Source organism: Aquarana catesbeiana, linkage group LG03 (genome assembly GCF_042186555.1).
Source record: "Aquarana catesbeiana isolate 2022-GZ linkage group LG03, ASM4218655v1, whole genome shotgun sequence".
Taxonomy (NCBI): Eukaryota; Metazoa; Chordata; class Amphibia; order Anura; family Ranidae; genus Aquarana; species Aquarana catesbeiana.
Genome location: NC_133326.1, coordinates 45761020 through 45781174, shown reverse-complemented (window position 1 = coordinate 45781174; position 20155 = coordinate 45761020). Strand labels below are relative to the sequence as shown.

The window sequence follows — 20155 nt, the reverse complement described above, 5'->3', positions numbered from 1 at the left end:
GACAGAAAAACACAGAATTGTTGACATGTTTGCAGATTTATTAAAAAAGAAAAACTGAAATATCACATGGTCCTAAGTATTCAGACCCTTTGCTGTGACACTCATATATTTAACTCAGGTGCTGTCCATTTCATCTGATCATCCTTGAGAAGGTTCTACACCTTCGAGTCCAGCTGTGTTTGATTATACTCATTGGACTTGATTAGGAAAGCCACACACTGTCTATATAAGACCTTACAGCTCACAGTGCATGTCAGAGCAAATGAGAATCATGAGGTCAAAGGAACTGCCTGAAGAGCTCAGAGACAGAATTGTGGCAAGGCACAGATCTGGTCAAGGTTACAAAAAAATGTCTGCTGCACTTAAGGTTCCTAAGAGCACAGTGGCCTCCATTAACCTTAAATGGAAGACGTTTGGGATGACCAGAACCCTTCCTATAGATGGCCGTCCGGACAAACTGAGCTATCAGGGGAGAAGAGCCTTGGTAAAAAAGGTAAAGAAGAACCCAAAGATCACTGTGGCTAAGCTCCAGAGATGCAGTCGGGAGATGGGAGAAAGTTGTAGAAAGTCAACCATCACTGCAGCCCTCCACCAGTCGGGGCTTTATGGCAGAGTGGCCCGACAGAAGCCTCTCCTCAGTGCAAGACACATGAAAGCCCACATGGAGTTTGCTAAAAAACACCTGAAGGACTCCAACATGGTGAGAAATAAGATTCTCTGGTCTGATGAGACCAAGATTTCAGAACTTTTTGGCCTTAATTCTAAGCGGTATGTGTGGAGAAAACCAGGCACTGCTCATCACCTGTCCAATACAGAACCAACAGTGAAGCATGGTGGTGGCAGCATCATGCTGTGGGGGTGTTTTTCAGCTGCAGGGACAGGACGACTGGTTGAAATCGAGGGAAAGATGGGAAAGATGAATGCAGCCAAGTACAGAATACTTAGGACCATGTGATATTTCAGTTTTTCTTTTTTAATAAATCTGCAAAAATGTCAACAATTCTGTGTTTTTCTGTCAAAATGTGGTGCTGTGTGTACATTAATGAGGAAAAAAAAAACTTAAATGATTTTAGCAAATGGCTGCAATATAACAAAGAGTGAAAAATTTAAGGGGGTCTGAATACTTTCCGTCCCCACTGTATGTCTTCACACTGGTCGGTTGTGCTTCCGCTTGGTGTTAAAAATCTTGCTTGCTGCATTTTTGGTCAGTTAAAAAAAAACGCACCAAAAACGCACCTCCCCATTGAAAAGCATTAATAAAGCAGCAAGAACGCATCGATAACGCACCTGTGCTACATTTTTTATGCGTTTTTTGAGACACATGACCTATGAAAAACACACCATAAGCACAGAAAAGTTTTGGTAAAATCACGGCAAAATCGTGAGCGTTTTTAGCGCCATTATCAGCATCTTTTTCTCTATCAGCAAAATGTAGAAAACACAATTTTCGGCCGGAAATTCTGTGTATCTCTACTTTTATTACCTTTTATAATCTTTCAGAATTGGATGCTGAACACCCAATAGAGGAGTTCCCCCTACTACTCCATAATATAGATGAATGAAAAGCAATGGACCAGTACACCATCAATAAATATTTTTTAAATTGCATTTCTGTTAAGCTGCCATTCTAGATATTATTACTCCCTGGAAGAGTTTTCTTAAGGACATAAGAGGAGATTTACAGAGCTGTACAGGGACCAGCAAAATCTGTTCCAGCAAAATATGAGCAGTTTGAAGAGGTTTATGGGCCAGGGACTAGTTGTATCAAAAATGACAGCTTAACAAAAATGCAATTTAAAAAAAAAAATCTATAACCTATTGTCTGTAAAATGTATTTATTATGATCTCTCCAGGCTTCTAGCTGTCAGGTACATATGAAACATATGGCTCCTGCGTGGCCCTTCTTCTTTCTCAATCTGAACCTACTAGTACTGCATTACTTAGAACATGCACTCATTTGTACTAAATTAGAATGCAAAAAAAAAAAAAATGTTTCTTTACAATGTGAGTGTATAAAAAAATATTATGGACATAAATAAAAACCTCTTTTTCAGTAATGTGTGTAGCCCAAAAAATGACTTCCATAAGTTGTTCGCGATGGGTAAATGTATTTCAGCCAGGAAGGATAGGAACAAATATTCTTCCAGCCATTGACAGTTCAATGTTAATACCGTAGTTCTTGGCTCACTGTAAATGCTTCTGATGGTTCACCAATGATATGAAAGGTATTCTGTTTGTTACTCTCTTCTACCTATACTGATAAATGGGTGATGTATTCTGATATTGATTGCTATACCCCACAACTGTACCATCATGTCAACCCATTACTCCATGTTTACTGTGACTTTACATAAAAAGTTGGGCTAAGTTGACCCAAATAAACTATTTTCTTTACCAACAGGTGCGCTTGCTAGGAGTGCTGTATAAACTGTATGTAACATCAGCTACATACAGTATACATCGCATTGATCCAGCAGAGGGACAGGAACTGTGATGTCATTAGTCTGCCTCTCTGCCTAAGCCAATCAGAGCTCAGCCCAACTCGATTTTGTTCCGGGAGTGAGACAGGAAGTTCCTATCCCGCTGCTGGATCACAGTGATGTAAATGGTTTGTAGCTGATGGTTACTTACAGTTTATACAGCGCTCCCAGCAAGCTCACCTGTTAATGAAGGAAATAGTTAGTTTGGGCCAGCATATGCCAAATGAACCCAGACGTGAACACTTCCATCTACAACAACATCCTGTCATCCTCCCTGGACACACTTGCTCTTCTTTCTACATGCAGAACCAGGCCTCGCCTGCTACAACCCTGGCAAAGAGATGACACCAGAAGTCTCAAGAGACGCAGCCATACTCTTGAGTGAGCGTGGCGTAAAACTAAATCCCTGCAAGACTTCATCTTTTACAAATCTGTCCTTCTCAAATACAACTCCTGCCTCCACACTGCTAAACCCTTTCTACTCTTTATTCCTTAATTCACCTCCCACTGCCTCCACCTACCAACTCGCTTACTGCCCAGGAGATTGCCAATCATTTCAAAAATAAAATCAAGACAATTCGTAATGAGATATCCAGCGCCCAGCTTCCACCCCAAACCAGCACACCAGGTCCATCACCACACTTTCCTATTTCAACCCTGTTACCACTGAGGAAGTTGTCAAACTCCTTTCAATGGTCCCCCTCACCACCTGTCCCCTGAACCCTGTCCCCTTACAATTATTGCACCCACCTTCCTGCTCCATCCCAAACTCTCTAACCCAAACATGCACTGGTTACCCCCGTACCTAAAAAACCCTCACTGGACCCCACCTGAATAACTTAAGACCCATCTCCCTGCTCCCATTTGCCTCCAAGCTTCTTGAATGCCTTGTCCACAACCGTATGAGCTCCTACCTCACTGACAACAACTTTCTCAATTCCCTACAGTCCGGCTTCCACCCACAACATTCCACTGAAACTGCCCTACTAAAACTCACGACCTACTAATTGCTAAAACCAACAGCCAGTACTCCATACTCATACTCTTGGACCTTTCTGTTGCTTCTGACCCAGTTACCCACCCACTCAACAAACTCCACTCCCTTGGCCTCTGTGATTCTGCTTCTTCCTGGTTCTCCTCCTACCTCAGCACACTTTCAGACTCACATACAACACCATCTCCTGCACTCCTCTTCTACTTTCTTTTGGGGTACCCCAAGGCTCCATCCTTTGGCCCCTCCTATTCTCTCTCTATACCTCCTCCCTGGGCCAGTTGATAACCTCCCATGGCTTCCAATACCATCTCCATGCTGACAACACCCAGATTTATCTCTCTACTCCTCAACTCACCCTCTCAATCTCCTCACGTACCACAAACTTAGAGTGACATATCAGTATGGATGTCACACAACTTCCTCAAACTCAATCTTTCTAAAACTAAGCTTGTATTATTTCTTCTTCCCCGATCCCCTCTCCATGACTTTACCTTTGAGATCAATGGCAAAACCATTGGTCCTTCCACACACGCCAAGGTGCTGGGTGTAATCGTAGACTCTGACCTCTCCTACAGTCCCCACATCCAATCACTGGCTACATCATGTCTCCTTAACCTATGCAACATTTCCAAAATTCGCCCCATCCTAACAACACAAAATAAATGTATTCGCTCCTTGGTTATTTCCCGCCTTGACTACTGCAACTCTCTCCTCACTGGCCTACCTTTACACAGGCTATGCCCCCTTCAGTCTATTATAAATGCTGCTGCTAGACTAATATACCTTACTAATCAATCTGTGACTGCTACTCCTCTCTGCCAATCCCTTCACTGGCTTCCCCTACCCCACTATGCAAAATTCAACATACTAACCACAAAATACAAGGCCACCCACAACATCGCCCCCAGCTACATCACCAACCTCATCTGCAGATATCACCCACATTGTTCTCTCTGCTCCTCCCAAGACCTCCTGCTCTCGAGCTCCCTTGTCACCTCCTCCCATGCTTGCCTCCAGGACTTCTCCAGAGCCTCTCCCATCCTCTGAAACTCCCTGTCCGTCTTTAGGCGGTCACTGAAAATTCACTTATTCAGAGAAGTCTACCCACTTCCAGAACTGTACCCGCGTCACCTCCATCAGATCATCCCCTGCAGCTATTACTTTTTGTACCACCTCCCCCTCCCTTTAGATTGTAAGCTCCATGAGCAGGGCCCTCCTATTCCTTCTGTATTGAACTGTATTGTAATTGTACCGTCCCCTGCAGTGGCACCTGGTGCTCAATTTTCTCGATCGCCACATCGCTCGCCCGTCACCGGTCAGGCCCCCCGCCAGATTCACACTTAACCCATCCAGGTTGTTGCTTTGGCGGCTTCCCCCTGCGTCTCCTCCCAAGTCCCGGCGGTAGCTTCTTCTCTTGGCCAATCAGGACTTAGGACTCCTGGCCAATTGGGTCTTAGAACCCCCGGCCAATCGGGTCTTAGGACCTGCTTCCTGATTGGCCAGGAGGAAAAACAGGAAGACATTAGTGAATATTAATTTGACAATGTCACACAAATGGGTGGGCTCCAGGCGCAGTGCCCTTCTTTGTACTCGCTCCATTTCCAGTACATCCTTCCTGAGGACTGGTGCCCAGAACTGGACAGTATACTTTAGTTGCGGCTGGACCAGAGCCTTGTAGAGCGGGAGAATTATCGTTTTATCTCTGGAGTTGATCCCCTTTTTAATGCATGACAATATTCTGTTTGCTTTGTTAGCAGCAGCTTGGCATTGCATGCCATTGCTGAGCCTATCATCTACTAGGACCCCCAGGTCCTTTTCCATCCTAGATTCCCCCAGAGGTTCTCCCCCCAGTGTATAGATTGCAGTCATATTTTTGCCACCCAAATGCATTATTTTACATTTTTCTACATTAAACCTCATTTGCCATGTAGTCGCCCACCCCATTAATTTGTTCAGATCTTTTTGCAAGGTTTCCAAATCCTGTCGAGAAGTTATTGCCCTGCTTAGCTTAGTATCGTCCGCAAATACAGAGATTAAACTGTTTATCCCATCGTCCAGGACGTTTATGAACAAATTAAATAGGATTGGTCCCAGCACAGAACACTGACAACTACCCACCCCTGACCATTCCAAGAACCCCCCCCCCCATTTATCACCACCCTATGAACTCGCCCTTGTAGCCGGTTTTCAATCCATGTACTCACCCTATGGTCCATGCCAACGGACCTTATTGTGTAAAGTAAACGTTTATGGGGAACTGTGTCAAATGCTTTTGCAAAATCCAGATACACCACGTCTACGGGCCTTCCTTTATCTAGATGGCAACTCAGCTCCTAATAGAAGGTTAATAGATTGGTTTGGCAAGAACGATTCTTCATGAATCCATGCTGATTACTGCTAATGATACCGTTCTCATTACTAAAATCATGTATATAGTCCCTTATCACCCCCTCCAAGAGTTTACATACTATTGATGTTAGGCTAACTGGTCTGTAATTCCCAGGGATGTATTTTGGGCCCTTTTTAAATATTGGTGCTACATTGGCTTTTCTCCAATCAGCTAGTACCATTCCAGTCAGTAGACTGTAGGAACAATGGTCTGGAAATTACTTGACTGAGTTCCCTAAGTACACTTGGGTGCAAGCCATCTGGTCACAGTGATTTATTAAAGGGGTTGTAAACCCTCATGTTTTTTCACCTTAATGCATCCTATGACCTCAGCTCTCTCCCCCCTGTTTTACTTACCTGAGCCACGTAATTCCCACTTCAGAGATGCGCTGTCCCTCTCTACACGGGGTCCTGGCTCTTGATTGGATAGATTGATAGCAGCGCAGCCATTGTCTCCCGCTGCTGTCAATCAAATCCAATGACGCAGGTGCCAGGGGGTGGGGCTGAGTCCAGCATTTGTGTCTATGGACGCCCAATGCTGGACTCCGGAGCGCGCCCGCAAGGTAACCCCCTGGGAGAGCGCTTCTCCTAGGGGGTTATCTGAAGTGAGGAGCCGCGAGAGTCGCCGAGGGACCCCAGAAGTCGAGGATCGGGGCCACTCTGTGCAAAACAAGCTGCACAGTGGAGGTAAGTATGACATGTTTGTTATTTAAAAAAAAAAACGAGTCTTTACAATCACTTTAATGTTAAGTTTCCCAAGTCTAATTTTAATTCTGTGCTCTGTTAATCATGGAGGTGCTTCCTGTGTTGTGTCATGAAGATAAACACTGCAGTTTTGGTTACTGAAGCCCCCCCCCCCCCGATTCACTCGTGAAGACTGAGGAGAAGAATACAATCAATACCTTGGCCATCTCCCCATCCTTTGTAACCAGATGTCCTTCCTCATTCTTTATGGGGCCAATATTGTCTGTCCTCCCTTTTTTACTGTTTACATACTTAAAGAATTTCTTGGGATTTTTTTTGCTTTCCTCCACTATGTGTCTTTCGTGTTCTATCTTAGCCGTCCTAATTGCACTCTTACATTTATTGTTACATTCCCTATAAAGTCTGAATGCTGATGATGATCCCTCAACCTTGTATTTTTTGAAGGCCTTCTTCTTTGCTTTAATATGCATTTTTACATTGGAGTTAAGCCATCCAGGACTGTTGTTCGCTCTTTTAAAATGTATTACCCAATGGGATGCATTGGCTAACGTCCTTATTTAATATGCTCTTAAAGCAAACCCATCTCTCCTCTGTGTTCTTTGTTCCTAAGATTTTATCCCAATGTATGCCTTCTAGCAAGGTTAGTAGTTTAGGGAAGTTGGCTTATTTGAAATTTAGTTTCTTTGTATTCCCCTTTCCAATTTGTGTGATTTATACTGAAGCCAATTGACCTGTGATCGATGTTTCCTAAATTGCCCCGTATTTCCACATCTGTGATCAGGTCTGTATTGTTGGTAGATTCAGTAACGCTTTATTTCTAGTTGGTGCGTCTACCATCTGACCCATGAAACTGTCCTGCAAGACATTTAAGAACTAGCGAGCTTTAGACGAATCTGTGGTTCCCTCCGCCCAGTCTATGTCTGGATAATTAAAATCCCCCATTGTGATCACACTTCCCACCCTGGCTGCTAATTCAAATTGTGATAGGAGATCCGTCTCCCCCTCTTCCCTCAGGTTAGGGGCTTACAGCAAACTCCCAGTACAATTTTCCCCTTAGCTTCATCCCTTTGGAGCTCTACCCATAAGGATTTCACCTCCTCTCTAGCTCCCTTATCGATGTCATCTCTCACATTCACTTGTACATTATTTTTGATATGTAGGCATACCCCTCACCCTTTTTTACCCTCTCTATCCCTTCGATAAAGGGTTTATCCTTGAATGGCTGCCAGCCAATCATGAGATCTGTTGAACCAGGTCTCTGAAATTCCCACAAAATCCAAATCCTCCTCATACAACAGTATCTCTAGTTCACCCATCTTGTCCGCCAGGCTCCTGGCATTGGTGAACATGCCACGTAGTTTACTATCTTCTTATTGGGTGGTCCGAGATTGCAACTAGGACTTGTTACTATACTTACCTTGGGTTTATGTGCTTTAGTCAACCTACCACTAATGCCCCCAATACTCCCCTCTGGAATATTTTCCATGCTGACTATCTCTACCTCTGGGCCCTCCCCCCTGTCGCCTTGTTTAAAAACTCCTCTAACTTTTTGGCCATCTTTACTCCCAGCTGATCTGCACCCACCTCATTTAGGTGCAGTCTGTCCCTTCTATAGTACTGGTGATCGACTGAGAAATCGGCCCAGTCCAACTTGCACCATGACAGCCAGGACTTCCCCAGCCCCTCCCAGTAATCTGTCCACAAGATCCCTGATGTGCCGAACCTGAGCGCCCGGTAGACAGCATACAGTTCGACGCTTCTAGTCTTTGTCACAGATTGCCCTCTCTGTCCTTCTAAGAATTGAGTCCCCTACCACCAGAATCTGTCTTTCCTTTCCCTTCGCTGTTTCAGCTGTTTCTGGGATCGGGTGCCCCAATAGCAAGCTGCTTGCTGTGGGGGCACTCATCAGGCTGGGGGGGCCAGGAGCACCGAAGTGAGACTCGAGAAGAGGAGGATCGGGGCTTCTCTGTGCAAAACCACTGCACAAAGCAGGTAAGCCTCGATTCACACATGGGCAACACGACTTCAACACGACTTTGCAACGCGACTTCAAAGCGACTTATAACACGACTTCAAGTCGCCCCCAGAATTAGCCTGTGGCCAATCAGAGCTCAGGAGGGAGGGAGGGGGAAGCATGTGTAGTGGTGACTTTTTTGTTACTACTTCCTGTGAAGTTGCTTTACTATAGATAGAGATCCAACTTGGAGGCGACTTCCATTGATTTCTATGGGTACAGGTCGCCTAGAAGTCGGATCGAAGTAGTACAGGAACCTTTTCTGAAGTTGGAGCGACTTCAGTAGTGTCAATTAAGACGCTCTCATTCACTGTAATGCAAATCTCTTCTTGGGGCGACTTGAGGGCTTACAAGTCGGATCCCAAGTCGTCCTAGTGTGAACCGACCCTAAGTATAACATGTTTGTTATTTTTAACTAAACAAAAACAAGACTTTACAATCACTTTAAGGTAAAAAAAAAAAAAAAAAAAAACCTTCAGCCTCTACAACCACTTTAAGATTTACTGTTGCTGAAGGGGAAAGCAAGCAACAGGAATGACACAGACTGTGTGGAGGGAACACAGATTAGGGAGGGAGAAAAGGAAAGCAGGAGATGTGACAAGGCAAACTCTGCTGCCAAGGATACAATAAAAGAGTTACATTCACAAGGATAGTGTGTTATTTTACCTTCCCAATTTTCTCTCCTTTCTCCCTGGCAGTGACAGGGCAATGAGAGTGAGTACTTTATTCTTTGTGAACCAAGACATACAGTCAAGGCTGGAAATATATATATATATACACACAGTATTTCACAGTATTGAGTACACCCCTCACATTTTTGTAAATATTTTATTACAGTATATCTTTTGCTGTCCCCTCAAAATAACTCAACACACAGCCATTAATGTCTAAACCGCTGGCAACATAAGTGAATACACCCCTAAGTGAAAATGTCCAAGTTGGGCCCAATTAGCCATTTTCCCTCCCCGATGTCACGTAACTCGTTAGTGTTACAAGGTCTCAGGTGTGAATGGGGAGCAAGTGTGTTAAATTTGGTGTTATCGCTCTCACACTCTCCTACTGGTCACTGGAGGTTCAACATGGCACCTCATGGCAAAGAATTCTCTGAGGATCTGAAAAAAAAAAAAATGGTTGCTCTACATAAAGATGGCCTAGGCTCTAAGAAGATTGCCAAGACCCTGAAACTGAGCTGCAGCACGGTGGCCAAGACCATATAGCAGTTTAACAGGACAGGTTCCACTCAGAACAGGCCTTGCCTTGGTCGACCAAAGAAGTTGAGTGCACGTGCTCAGCGCCATATCCAGAGGTTGTCTTTGGGAAATACAGTAGATGAGTGCTGCTAGCATTGCTGCAGAGGTTGAAGTGGTGGGGGGTCAGCTTGTCAGTGCTCAGACCATACGCTGCACACTGCATAAAATTGATCTTCTCAGAAGGAAGCATCTTCTAAAGATGTTGCACACGAAAGCCCGCAAACAGTTTGCTGAAGACAAGCAGACTAAGGACATGGATTACTGGAACCATGTCTTGTGGTCTGATGAGACCAAAATAAACTTATTTGTTTCAGATGATGTCAAGTGTGTGTGGCGGGAACCAGGTGAGGAGTACAAAGACAAGTGTATACAGTCAAGCATGGTGATGGGAATGTCATAATCTGGGGCTGCATGAGTGCTGCCGGCACTGGGGAGCTATTGTTCATTGATGGAACCATGAATGCCAACATGTACTGTGACATACTGAAGCACAGCATTATCCCCTCCCTTCAGAGACTGGGCCGCAGGGCAGTATTCCAACTCACTTTTGTTGCCAGCGGTTTAGACATTAATGGCTGTGTGTTGAGTTATTTTAAGGGGACAGCAAATATACACCGTTATACAAGCTGTACACTCACTACTTTACATTGTAGCAAAGTGTAATTTCTTCTGTGTTGTCACATGAAAAGATATAATAAAATATTTACAAAAATGTGAGGGATGTACTCACTTTTGTGAGATACTGTATTTATTTGAAGAAAGTAAAACATAATTTTTGAAACCAAGGAGAGGGGGAGAGTTTCCAATAAGGAAGTGACTGCCCTGGGCTTCAACAAAATGGCAGCCTACAGCGGGAATACGCAGGAGCAATGCTGGAGGCAATTTACAGCACGCACTAGTTTTAGTAGCACAATTATTATTGTGGAATGTTTGATAACATTAATTGTTATCAAACTGTTATGGGTAAAGTTCCACTTTAAAAGCACAATAAACATAGATTTAGATTTTACTGTTGTATTGTGGACTGGCGATCTATGGTAATGGCCTGGGACACCCAATGTCTCAAATGTTCATCTTTGCAACTGTAAACAGGGGAAGAACATATAAGCTCCATGCATGCAGTGTCCTGACGGGAAGGTGAAAAGTGCAAGGTGAAATTGTCAACTAATGTGACATGTTAAAACACATCATTAATGAAATCATGTTACCTGTAATTGGTTTTGGTGGCTTAATCTTCATTAAAAGCACTGGTTGTGTGATCTTTGGCTCAGATAGATGCATACCAGTAGACTAAAATGAAAAAAACAGCCACAAATAATTGTTACTTTTCATTACAAATAAAATCCACAATGAAAACAAAATGATCAAGTAACCTCAAATGATCTATTGAAAAATAGCTCCTGGGGTTCTAACAGTAGGCGGCCATCAATTTATCATTTTAGAAAGCTCGCTTGCCAGGGACAGAAATCCAATAGTGATTTATCCTTTACACATTTACAGCCTTAGTTAAGGCACTGTAATAGTAGGGATGATTTGCAAAGTGCATTAATCCATAGCAACCAATCAAATTTAAGCAGCTGACACAATGAACGATGATTGCTCAAGTGATTGCTCATTGGTTGCTGTAGGGTACTGCACTTTGCCCTTTGTCTACTTACACAAGTACACTAACCATGGCATTTGCAACAAAGGAGTCAATAGAGTTAGGTATCAAAAAAATGCTACAGAATGATCAAAGAGCAAGAAAAATCCTGGACGGCCGCACACCGATACAACACCTTTATTGTGAAATATAAAATCCAAAACAGTCAGTCCATGCTATGCAGAGGTAGAGGCAATAGCTAACGCGTTTCACACCGTAGCTCGATGCTTAATCATAGCTAGTGTAACATTGTTTGACTGTGCATATAAATAGGGGTAAATGGCCAATCAAAAGAATATTCATCAAGACCACCCCCCCTGCACAATCAAGTCAAAACAAGGAACACATCAAGGAGAACTCCGAAGCAGGTGCAGGCATGTAAGGCACCTTATCAAGGAAACCATCCACAATCTGCATCCCCTTAAGAGAACATCCCATATGAAACAACAAGACCATAAGTAAATAATGCTTTCATAACAAAATAAGTAAAGATTTAAACCAATATTATACCAAATCACATTAAATAAAATTAAATTCAAGATTTCGTATGTTTCAATGTGACAATATATAAAACAATTAATATGCAGATCATAAATAATTGATATACAGATTAGAAATCACAGATAAAACAAAAATGTATAATTAAAATAATTGTTGGAAAAATGTTTTTGTTCCAATGACATGTTTACAAGAAAAATAACGGAGAATTGCTATGAACATACTGTATTTAACGCATGAAGTATAAATGTATATGTACCGCCCTGCTCCTGTTGACCAGGTGCTCGCATGTAAATTTAGCGGGTTATCTGTACATATAGTTCAGATTTAATATTATGGTGAAATTAGCCTCTGTTCCAGCATTGGCTGTGTTGTGTGCAGTTCCACATTGTCGTCTGTAGGTGTCGTTGTCACCACAGGCCAGTGATGGAAGGGCAACAGGCTAAGGTGTATTGAGTGCCCTTCTTCCCCAGAAACAGCCCAGTGGGAGTGGTTCACCGCTGTGCATTCTGGGAAAGGATACTTAAGGGGCAGACACCATTTTTTCTCTCTCTCACCTCCTGGCCCTCCTTGCCTAAGGTATGTGACAGCTCCATTTCTGTCTCAGGGCCCTGCTGGCCCGAGGCTGCATGACTGCAAATAGGCCCAGAAGCTATCTGGGGCCTACTGGTTCAGAGGTGGTCCTGTGCTGTCTGTCCTGCAGGAAGAAGCCGAGCAATTGAAAGATCCGGGGGAGGACTCATCTTGGAGAGGACCGAGCGAAAGGCTGGTATCTCAAGAGGAGCCTGGTGACTCAATTGGAGGATGCATCCTAACCAAATCTACCTCACAGTACTGCCGGATGGCTTAAAGGAATTACTGGTACTGTGTTGCTGTGTTCATTACCATTACTAAATCCTGTGGTAGAGGATCGTCCAACTAATACTAAATCCTGTGGCAGAGGATCGTCCAACTAATACTAAATCCTGTGGCAGAGGATCGTCCTACTAATACTAAATCCTGTGGCAGAGGATTGTTCAACAATTATTGTTTCTATCAAGTCTGTGGCAGAGAATTTTGTCCGTGCATCATTCCGGCTGCTAGGTCAGTGAGAGGGGCCTATCCAGGTGAGCAAGATCCGTTGACTGAAGGAGTGCTTGTCTTCGGGTTCTAAAAGTTCCTCAGTGATCTGCACAAGGTATCTGAACTTTCCCTTAAACCCTCCATCCCTCTACTGTTCAAGTTGTTTAATAAAAAGCATTGGAAAAAAAGAACTAATTGACTGGTGCATACATCAGTGGGCGCAAGGCCCAGTATAGACTCTAAGTTTCTGGTATGGTGAACTGTGAGTGAGGGGTGACGGCAAAGATCCGAAATAATAACCAGCAGCTCCTTCAGTGGTAAGTGCTACATATAATTTTACATGCAGTTACTTGATATATACACTAATCTATATGAGACACAAGAGGAAGAATGAAATAAATAGATCAATCAGTAGAAAAAATCCATAGTATTGTTAGCCATATCAATTAATAATTAATAATTTGCGATAAGAATTTCAGGAGGAAAAGAAGGAGGAAAAAAAAGGGGACAAAAAGGTGAGGTAAATTTAAACGAGTGGTCATCATGCTACATGACATGTTTTCCATCACCATGAATTAGATGTATAAATGACGGTATAAAAAGGACCTATAGTGCTACTAAGTTACCCTAAAAATGTGTCTCACTCGTAAAAGTGAGACACATCTCACTCCATACCCTGGATGACCAAACTGGACACATCTTTGTGGTGATGGTCATTCCAATGACGGGCCACATTGGTGGAATGATTTTTCTCAATATCATGGAGCTGGTCGTAGAGACGATCCCTAAACTATGTTTACCCTTCAAAGAGAATTTATCTGTTAAGAATTTACATCAAGGAGCGATATTGAAAGCCCTATTGATGACGGACTTGGGATACCGTCTTGCCTCAAACCTGGAGGCCATATGAATGGCTTCTTGTTTGAAGTCCACATCTTTGCTGCACAAACGTTTCAGCCTGAGAAACTGGCCTACTGGAATACTTTTTATAGTGTGTCCTGGAGGACTAAAATCAGTCCTCAACAGGGTATTCCCTGCAGTGGGTTTCCTGTATAAATTGGAAGTGATTCTATCACCGTCCTCAGTTAACACCACATCTAACAAAAAAAACTCAATGGACACCATATCGTGGTGTCCAGTGAATCTTAGATTTAATTGGTTGTCATTCATGTAATGCAACCATACATCAAGACTGATGTGCTGTCCAGAAACCACAAAGAGGAGGTCATTAATATATCTGCAGTAAAATACAGTGTCCTTTTGGCAGGGACTATCAGGTCCAAAAATGCGGAACTTTTCCCACCATCCCATGTATAGATTGGCCAGGGATGGTGAGAACTTGGCCCCCATGGATGCCCCACACTTCTGGAGGTAATGGTCCCCGTCGAACACAAAGAGATTATGTATAAGTAAATACTCCAGACTCATCAAAATAAAATCCTGTAGAGAAAGTGAAAACCGTCCTATCTACCTAAAAAATATGAAACCGCCTGCAAGCCTAAAAAGGTATGTGGGATGGAGGAATAGAGGTTAGAAACATCACATGTGATCCAACTGTAATCACTTTTTCCACTCTAAATCTCCCAATTTTAACAAAAGTTGTTTGGTATCCCGGAGGAGGCCCGGTAAATCCATCACTAGTGGCTGCAATTGTTGGAGAGAGAAATAGAGAGAGAAATATTCATCCCTCAGTTCCCAGTAATGCCAGTATTCCATCACCTTCCGAAAGTACATAATGGGTTAAATCCCCTCAAAGGCAGACCCATTGTGGCCAGAATAGGCTCATTAAATGAGAGTTTAGGTCAATGGATAGACCAACAATTGCAGCCATTAGTGATGGACTTCCGGGCTTCTTCCGGGACACCAAACCATTTTTTTTTAAAATTGGGAGATTTAGAGTGGAAAAATTATTACGGTTGGATCACATGTGATGTTTCCAACCTTTATTCCCTGATGAAGTCATGTGACCGCGACTATACACGTTGGAACAGATAGGTACCGGAAGTGACGTCAAGTTGCGAGCTCACCACTCGTGGTGTTTTGTTTTTTACTCTAGTTTTTATATTTTCATTAATCACTGGTGACTTGCACAGAGGAGAAGCCCTCAGTGGGACCTATTACAGGATCTTGGATTTCCATGTTCACACTGTTACCTTACAACAGTAAGGTAAGGGGCTATTGCACAGAGGTGTATTTGCACTTAAGAAAAAGTCACAAAACCACCGTCACATTACTGTATTTGTGCAGAGTGCTAGTTGGAGTAGCACCCTATGTTTTTTCACTCATTACTACACACCTGAGGACTTTGTGTGTATCTGAATTTCACTTTTGGCACCAGCACTTTATTTGTATGTATCCTATATAGGATATTATTCACTCGTTTATTTTTTTTCTTACATTATTTGCTTGTTGGAGTTTACATTTATTTTGTCAGCACCTAGCCCTTTATATTGTTTATAATAACTATGTGTTTGCATTGTCACTTTTGTAAATTGCATTGACTTACATTTCTATTTTTGGTTATGGTTTGACCAACCCGGTGTTTGCTGCAACTAGTGTGTTGCTATAGTTTTTGGTCCGGGTAGCGTGGGAATATTCTATTGCCTTTACCTCTACATAGCATGGACTGACCATTTTGGATTTATATTTCACAATAAAAGGTGTTGTATCTATGTGCGGCCGTCCAGGATTTTTCTTGCTCTTTCATCCATTTCAGAGCCTGCACCTGTTTGCCCTAACAGGGCTTGTGTTTCACGGAACTCCTGTCTAGAGCGGCACTTTGTTTAAGTCTGGACTATACCTACAGAACGATACCTGCAGAACATCACAATTTATAGTTCTGAAATTATGGTACAAGGAATATAATTATATACAAGCCTGCCACCTGGTGGATACAGTACGCAGGTGAAAAAAACTGAACACACTTGGCATACTAGACTATGATGTTGAAATCACAAAATAACATGGCAGCTGCAGCAATCCAGTCCCAAGGGTTCAGAAGGAGAACATTTCGCATAAAACATGTGAATTTAAATCTATGGACATTTACATTTTTGATTAATACGAAGATAAGCGATGACATCTGCTGTACTTGAGGAAATCAGCATTAATATGAATAAAACTAAAATAGAAAACATTACATATAGCAGCCTTCAGTATTAAATAAATAGGGAACTACCCATCAATGCTGACCACTAAAAACTGACCTACCTGACCCACACTGACCTATCTGACACACAATGACCATTGCACTGACCTACCTGACCCACGCTGACCTACCTGACCATTACACTGACCTACCTGACCCACACTGAACTACCTGACGCACACTAACGCACACTGAACCAAACTGACTATTACACTGACCCACCTGAAGCATACTGACCTACCTGACCCACACTGGCCATTACACTGACGCACAATGACCTACCTGAAGCACACTGACCATTACACTGACCCACACTGATCATTACACTGACGCATGCTGACCATTACACTGACCTACCCAACGCACACTGACCATTACACTGACCCCAACTGACCTACCTTATGCACACTGACCTACCTGATCCACACTGACCTACCTGACCATTACACGTCAAACTTCAGGTGACCGTGACCTCCTCCTGCAGCTCAGTCATAGTGTATGGCACGCCCATCCCATTAGACAGCAGGCAGAGACAGGAGAGGACAGGAGAGGAGAGCCGCCCGCTCAAGCGCCGATCTCATAGTGCTCAGCGCGGCCGCATTGTAACTTCCGCCTTCTGGAGCCTGCAGCGCCTATGATTGGACCAGTGGGACGTCCATCATAGGCGCTGCAGGCTCCAAAAGGCGGGACCTGCTATGTCACTCGGCCGCACTCCGAGTCAGATCGGTCCCTGTTCGGGCCTAATAATAGATTTGTAAATGCCCAAGTCCCGGGGCTTTTTGGGGGCCCACTAGGAGGTCCAGCCCCCCTTAGCCCCCCTCCCGACGCCACTGGGAACTACTCTTTGTCAGCAAGCATGTATATAGAAGAAAATAAAAAAATGTATTTACAGTAAAGCCACTTCCTGGTGTCAGTTTTAGATTTCGTTTCATTCGTTTTTTTGTTTTTTTTCATTTTTCGGGTCATTCGTTATGAGTACATGACATGGGCTTCTTTAAAGTGGTTCTAAAGGATGAAGGTTTTTTACCTTCATGCATTCTATGCATGAAGGTAAAAAAACCTTCTGTGTGCAGCTCCCTCCCAACACTTACCTAAGCATGATCTTGATCCAGTGATATGCACGGGAGCCGAGGCTCTGCTGGGTCTCTTGCCCCTCATTGGCTGAGATGCAGCAGCAGGAGCCATTGGCTCCGGCTACTGTCAGGGAGAAGGGAGGGGGGGCGGGGCTGAGCCACACTCTCTGTGTCATATGGATACAGAGAGCTGTCTTGTGAGCGAGCACGCATGAGTGCCCCTATAGCAAGCGGCCTGCTATGAGAGTACTCGGCAAGGGGAAAGAGCCAGGAACACTGGTGGGAGACCTGAGAGAAGGAGGATCGGAGCTGCTCTGTGCAACACCATAAAAAGTATAACATGTTTTTTTTTAATGTCCTTTTACAAACACTTTATAGTGTAAGTTCACCTTTACAGAAAATCTGTAAGGTGAACTTACACTGGACCTCCTCCCCATCCCCCCCCCCCCGGTCCCGCTGTACCAGTGTCCTGCAATGCCTCGCTGTCAGACACCGGGATGCCCGATTTACCAGTCCGGGGATTCTTTGTAGAACAAAGAATATCAGATTGATGTCTAATGGGGGCACAGGAGAGGAGGAAAGAAAGGAGAGATGTGAGCTACATCCTGAACAAAAGGTCTTAACTAGAGAATGAAAGGCCAGAGGTTTTTTTAAACAGAAAGGTCAAGATTTGCCCAGTGATGGTACTCAAGGCCAGATGTTGATCCAGATCAGACTGGAGGAAAGACAGAATATATCCCACAAAGTCCTTCTAGGATGAAAGTTTCTTGCTTCGCACTAAGCAAAATAAAACTTCAAGGTGTGATGGTAGACTTTAGGAGAAGTCAACTTTCTAGTCTTTATTAGGGAAGGGATGACAGAATCCCAAAGACAACCTGTCCCTCAGGACCATGGCTTTAACAGCGAAGCCATTAAAGTGAGTGACAGAGAAGCTGGGTAGAACACTGGCACTTGGAACAGAAGGTCTGGATCATCCAGAAAAACCTATGGAGCATCTGCCAAGAGTCTGAGTATGTCTAGAAATAAGCCAACACTGTCATCAGAGCATCCACTGTGAAGGCCCAAGGGTCCTTGAACCTGGTTTACATACCTGTCTAGTTTGATGTTGAACCTGGACACCAGTAGATCTACATTCCGTGTCCCCGATCTGTGGTAAAAGCCTTGAAATACCTCAAGATAGTGGGGCCCATTCCCCTGGATCCAGACTCTGACAAGGTTTTTCCACGCCTAAGCTGTAAATGGTGGACAGGGCTGGAACATGAAGTTTTGCCTATGAGACAATCAAATCTCCTGCTGCCTGCTTGATGATTTATAAAGGCCACAGCCATGGCATTGTCCAACTAGATTCTTGTCAACTGTCCTAGCAGAAGAGGAGTCCAGCATTGAGGGATCAACTGAATCACCCTGAATCCCAGAATGTTGATTGGAAGACAAGCTTCTTTCAATAATCACATCCCAAGCACTTATAGAATGTACTAGGACTGCACCTCAGCCTCACAGGCTGGCATTTGTTGTGAGAACATTTCACAATTGAGAAGAAAGGGCTTTCTCCATGATTGAGGAGTACGGAAATCTACAATAAGGAGAGTATAGCCTGGGGGACAGATGCATGGGGCAGTCAAACGACTGAGTCTTCTTGTCTTACACTGTCAGATTACTGAGCAGCAATAGACTGAAGTAAAAGTGAGTGTGCGGCAAAGCCTCGAAGGAGGTAACTATGAGACCCAATACCTCCCCATGCAGGCACAAATCGAGGGATTCTTCTGGCTTAAGGATGAAGTGACAAGGCCATGTTTAGGGTCAGGTCTAGATACTCCAAGCTATGAGATGGGACCAGCAATGACTTCCTCAGTCTGAAGATCCACCCAAAGCTCTGCAGAGTTTGTACCATCAGGCATATTTTGGCCGTCAGGGACAGGGAAGAGTAGTTCTTTAGCAGAAGATTGTCCAGGTACCCCACAATATGATTCTCCTGAGCGTGAAGCAAAGCCAAAACTGAGGCAAAAACTTTGGTAAAATTCCAAGGTGTTGCGGACAGGTGAAACGGAAGGGGAACAAATTGATTATGCTGGTTGCCAACCACAAACCTAATCTCTGGGCTATTGGGTATTTGCCAGAAATGAATAAGAACCTGGAAAGAATATGCCTGACTCCATGTAAGAATGAGAAATACTGTAATAAAAAGCAGAGGTCCATTTTTATTTACAATGGAAAAGCTTCTTTGATTGACCTATCATAGACAATAGTATTAAAATAATAGATTAATGCTGATAAAAAAAAAAAAGACCAAAGGCCATCAAATTCAAACTATTCAAATACTGTTCTGGCACTGTAAACCTTGTTAGCCATAAAAAAAACCTCACTGGGGTATCTTCCTATTTATACAAAAATGGCAGAAAAGTATTCTTGACTTTATCAGAGGCAAGTGGATTAATTACCTGGATCAATAACTCAACTAATACATTTGACTGATTAGTCCTTGAGATGTAATTTGTAGTGCTAAAAAGGTATTCAGTCAATAGTTACATTCTCCTATTGACCATCAGCACCTATGGCAGAGACTTTCAAGTCTGATGGCCTTAGGGTCATAAATTGTACAAATATTGTAGGACTTCCATGAACCAAAATAATGAATCACTACCCTGATTGTGGAAACACTGTAAACACTGCAAACATGTCATAAATAAATATTACCATCTCAACAAACAAAAAAATGTTTTTTAAAACACCAAAGACCCACAATAACTCCCATGCAGTGTTACGTGTCCTTACAGATTTTAGTAAGTGCTCATAAATAACTTTGTCTTGACTTAAAATGGCGGTGCGGAAGGATTTTCCTTGGTCAGATAGGAGCTGCCTAGATATGCGTGTGGTTTTTCTTTTTTTTCCCTTCTTTTCTTT

The 20155-nt window shown here is 43.3% G+C and overlaps 1 protein-coding gene across 1 annotated transcript in view; it reads right to left on the bottom strand.

Moving 5' to 3' along the window:
* WDR93 (WD repeat domain 93) overlaps nucleotides 1-20155 on the bottom strand; it is a 134632-nt gene that overhangs the window by 87456 nt on the left and 27021 nt on the right. The window contains exon 7 of the mRNA XM_073618461.1: nucleotides 11040-11121. Coding sequence (XP_073474562.1) covers nucleotides 11040-11121 — 82 coding nt within the window. The remainder of the gene's footprint in view (nucleotides 1-11039; nucleotides 11122-20155) is intronic.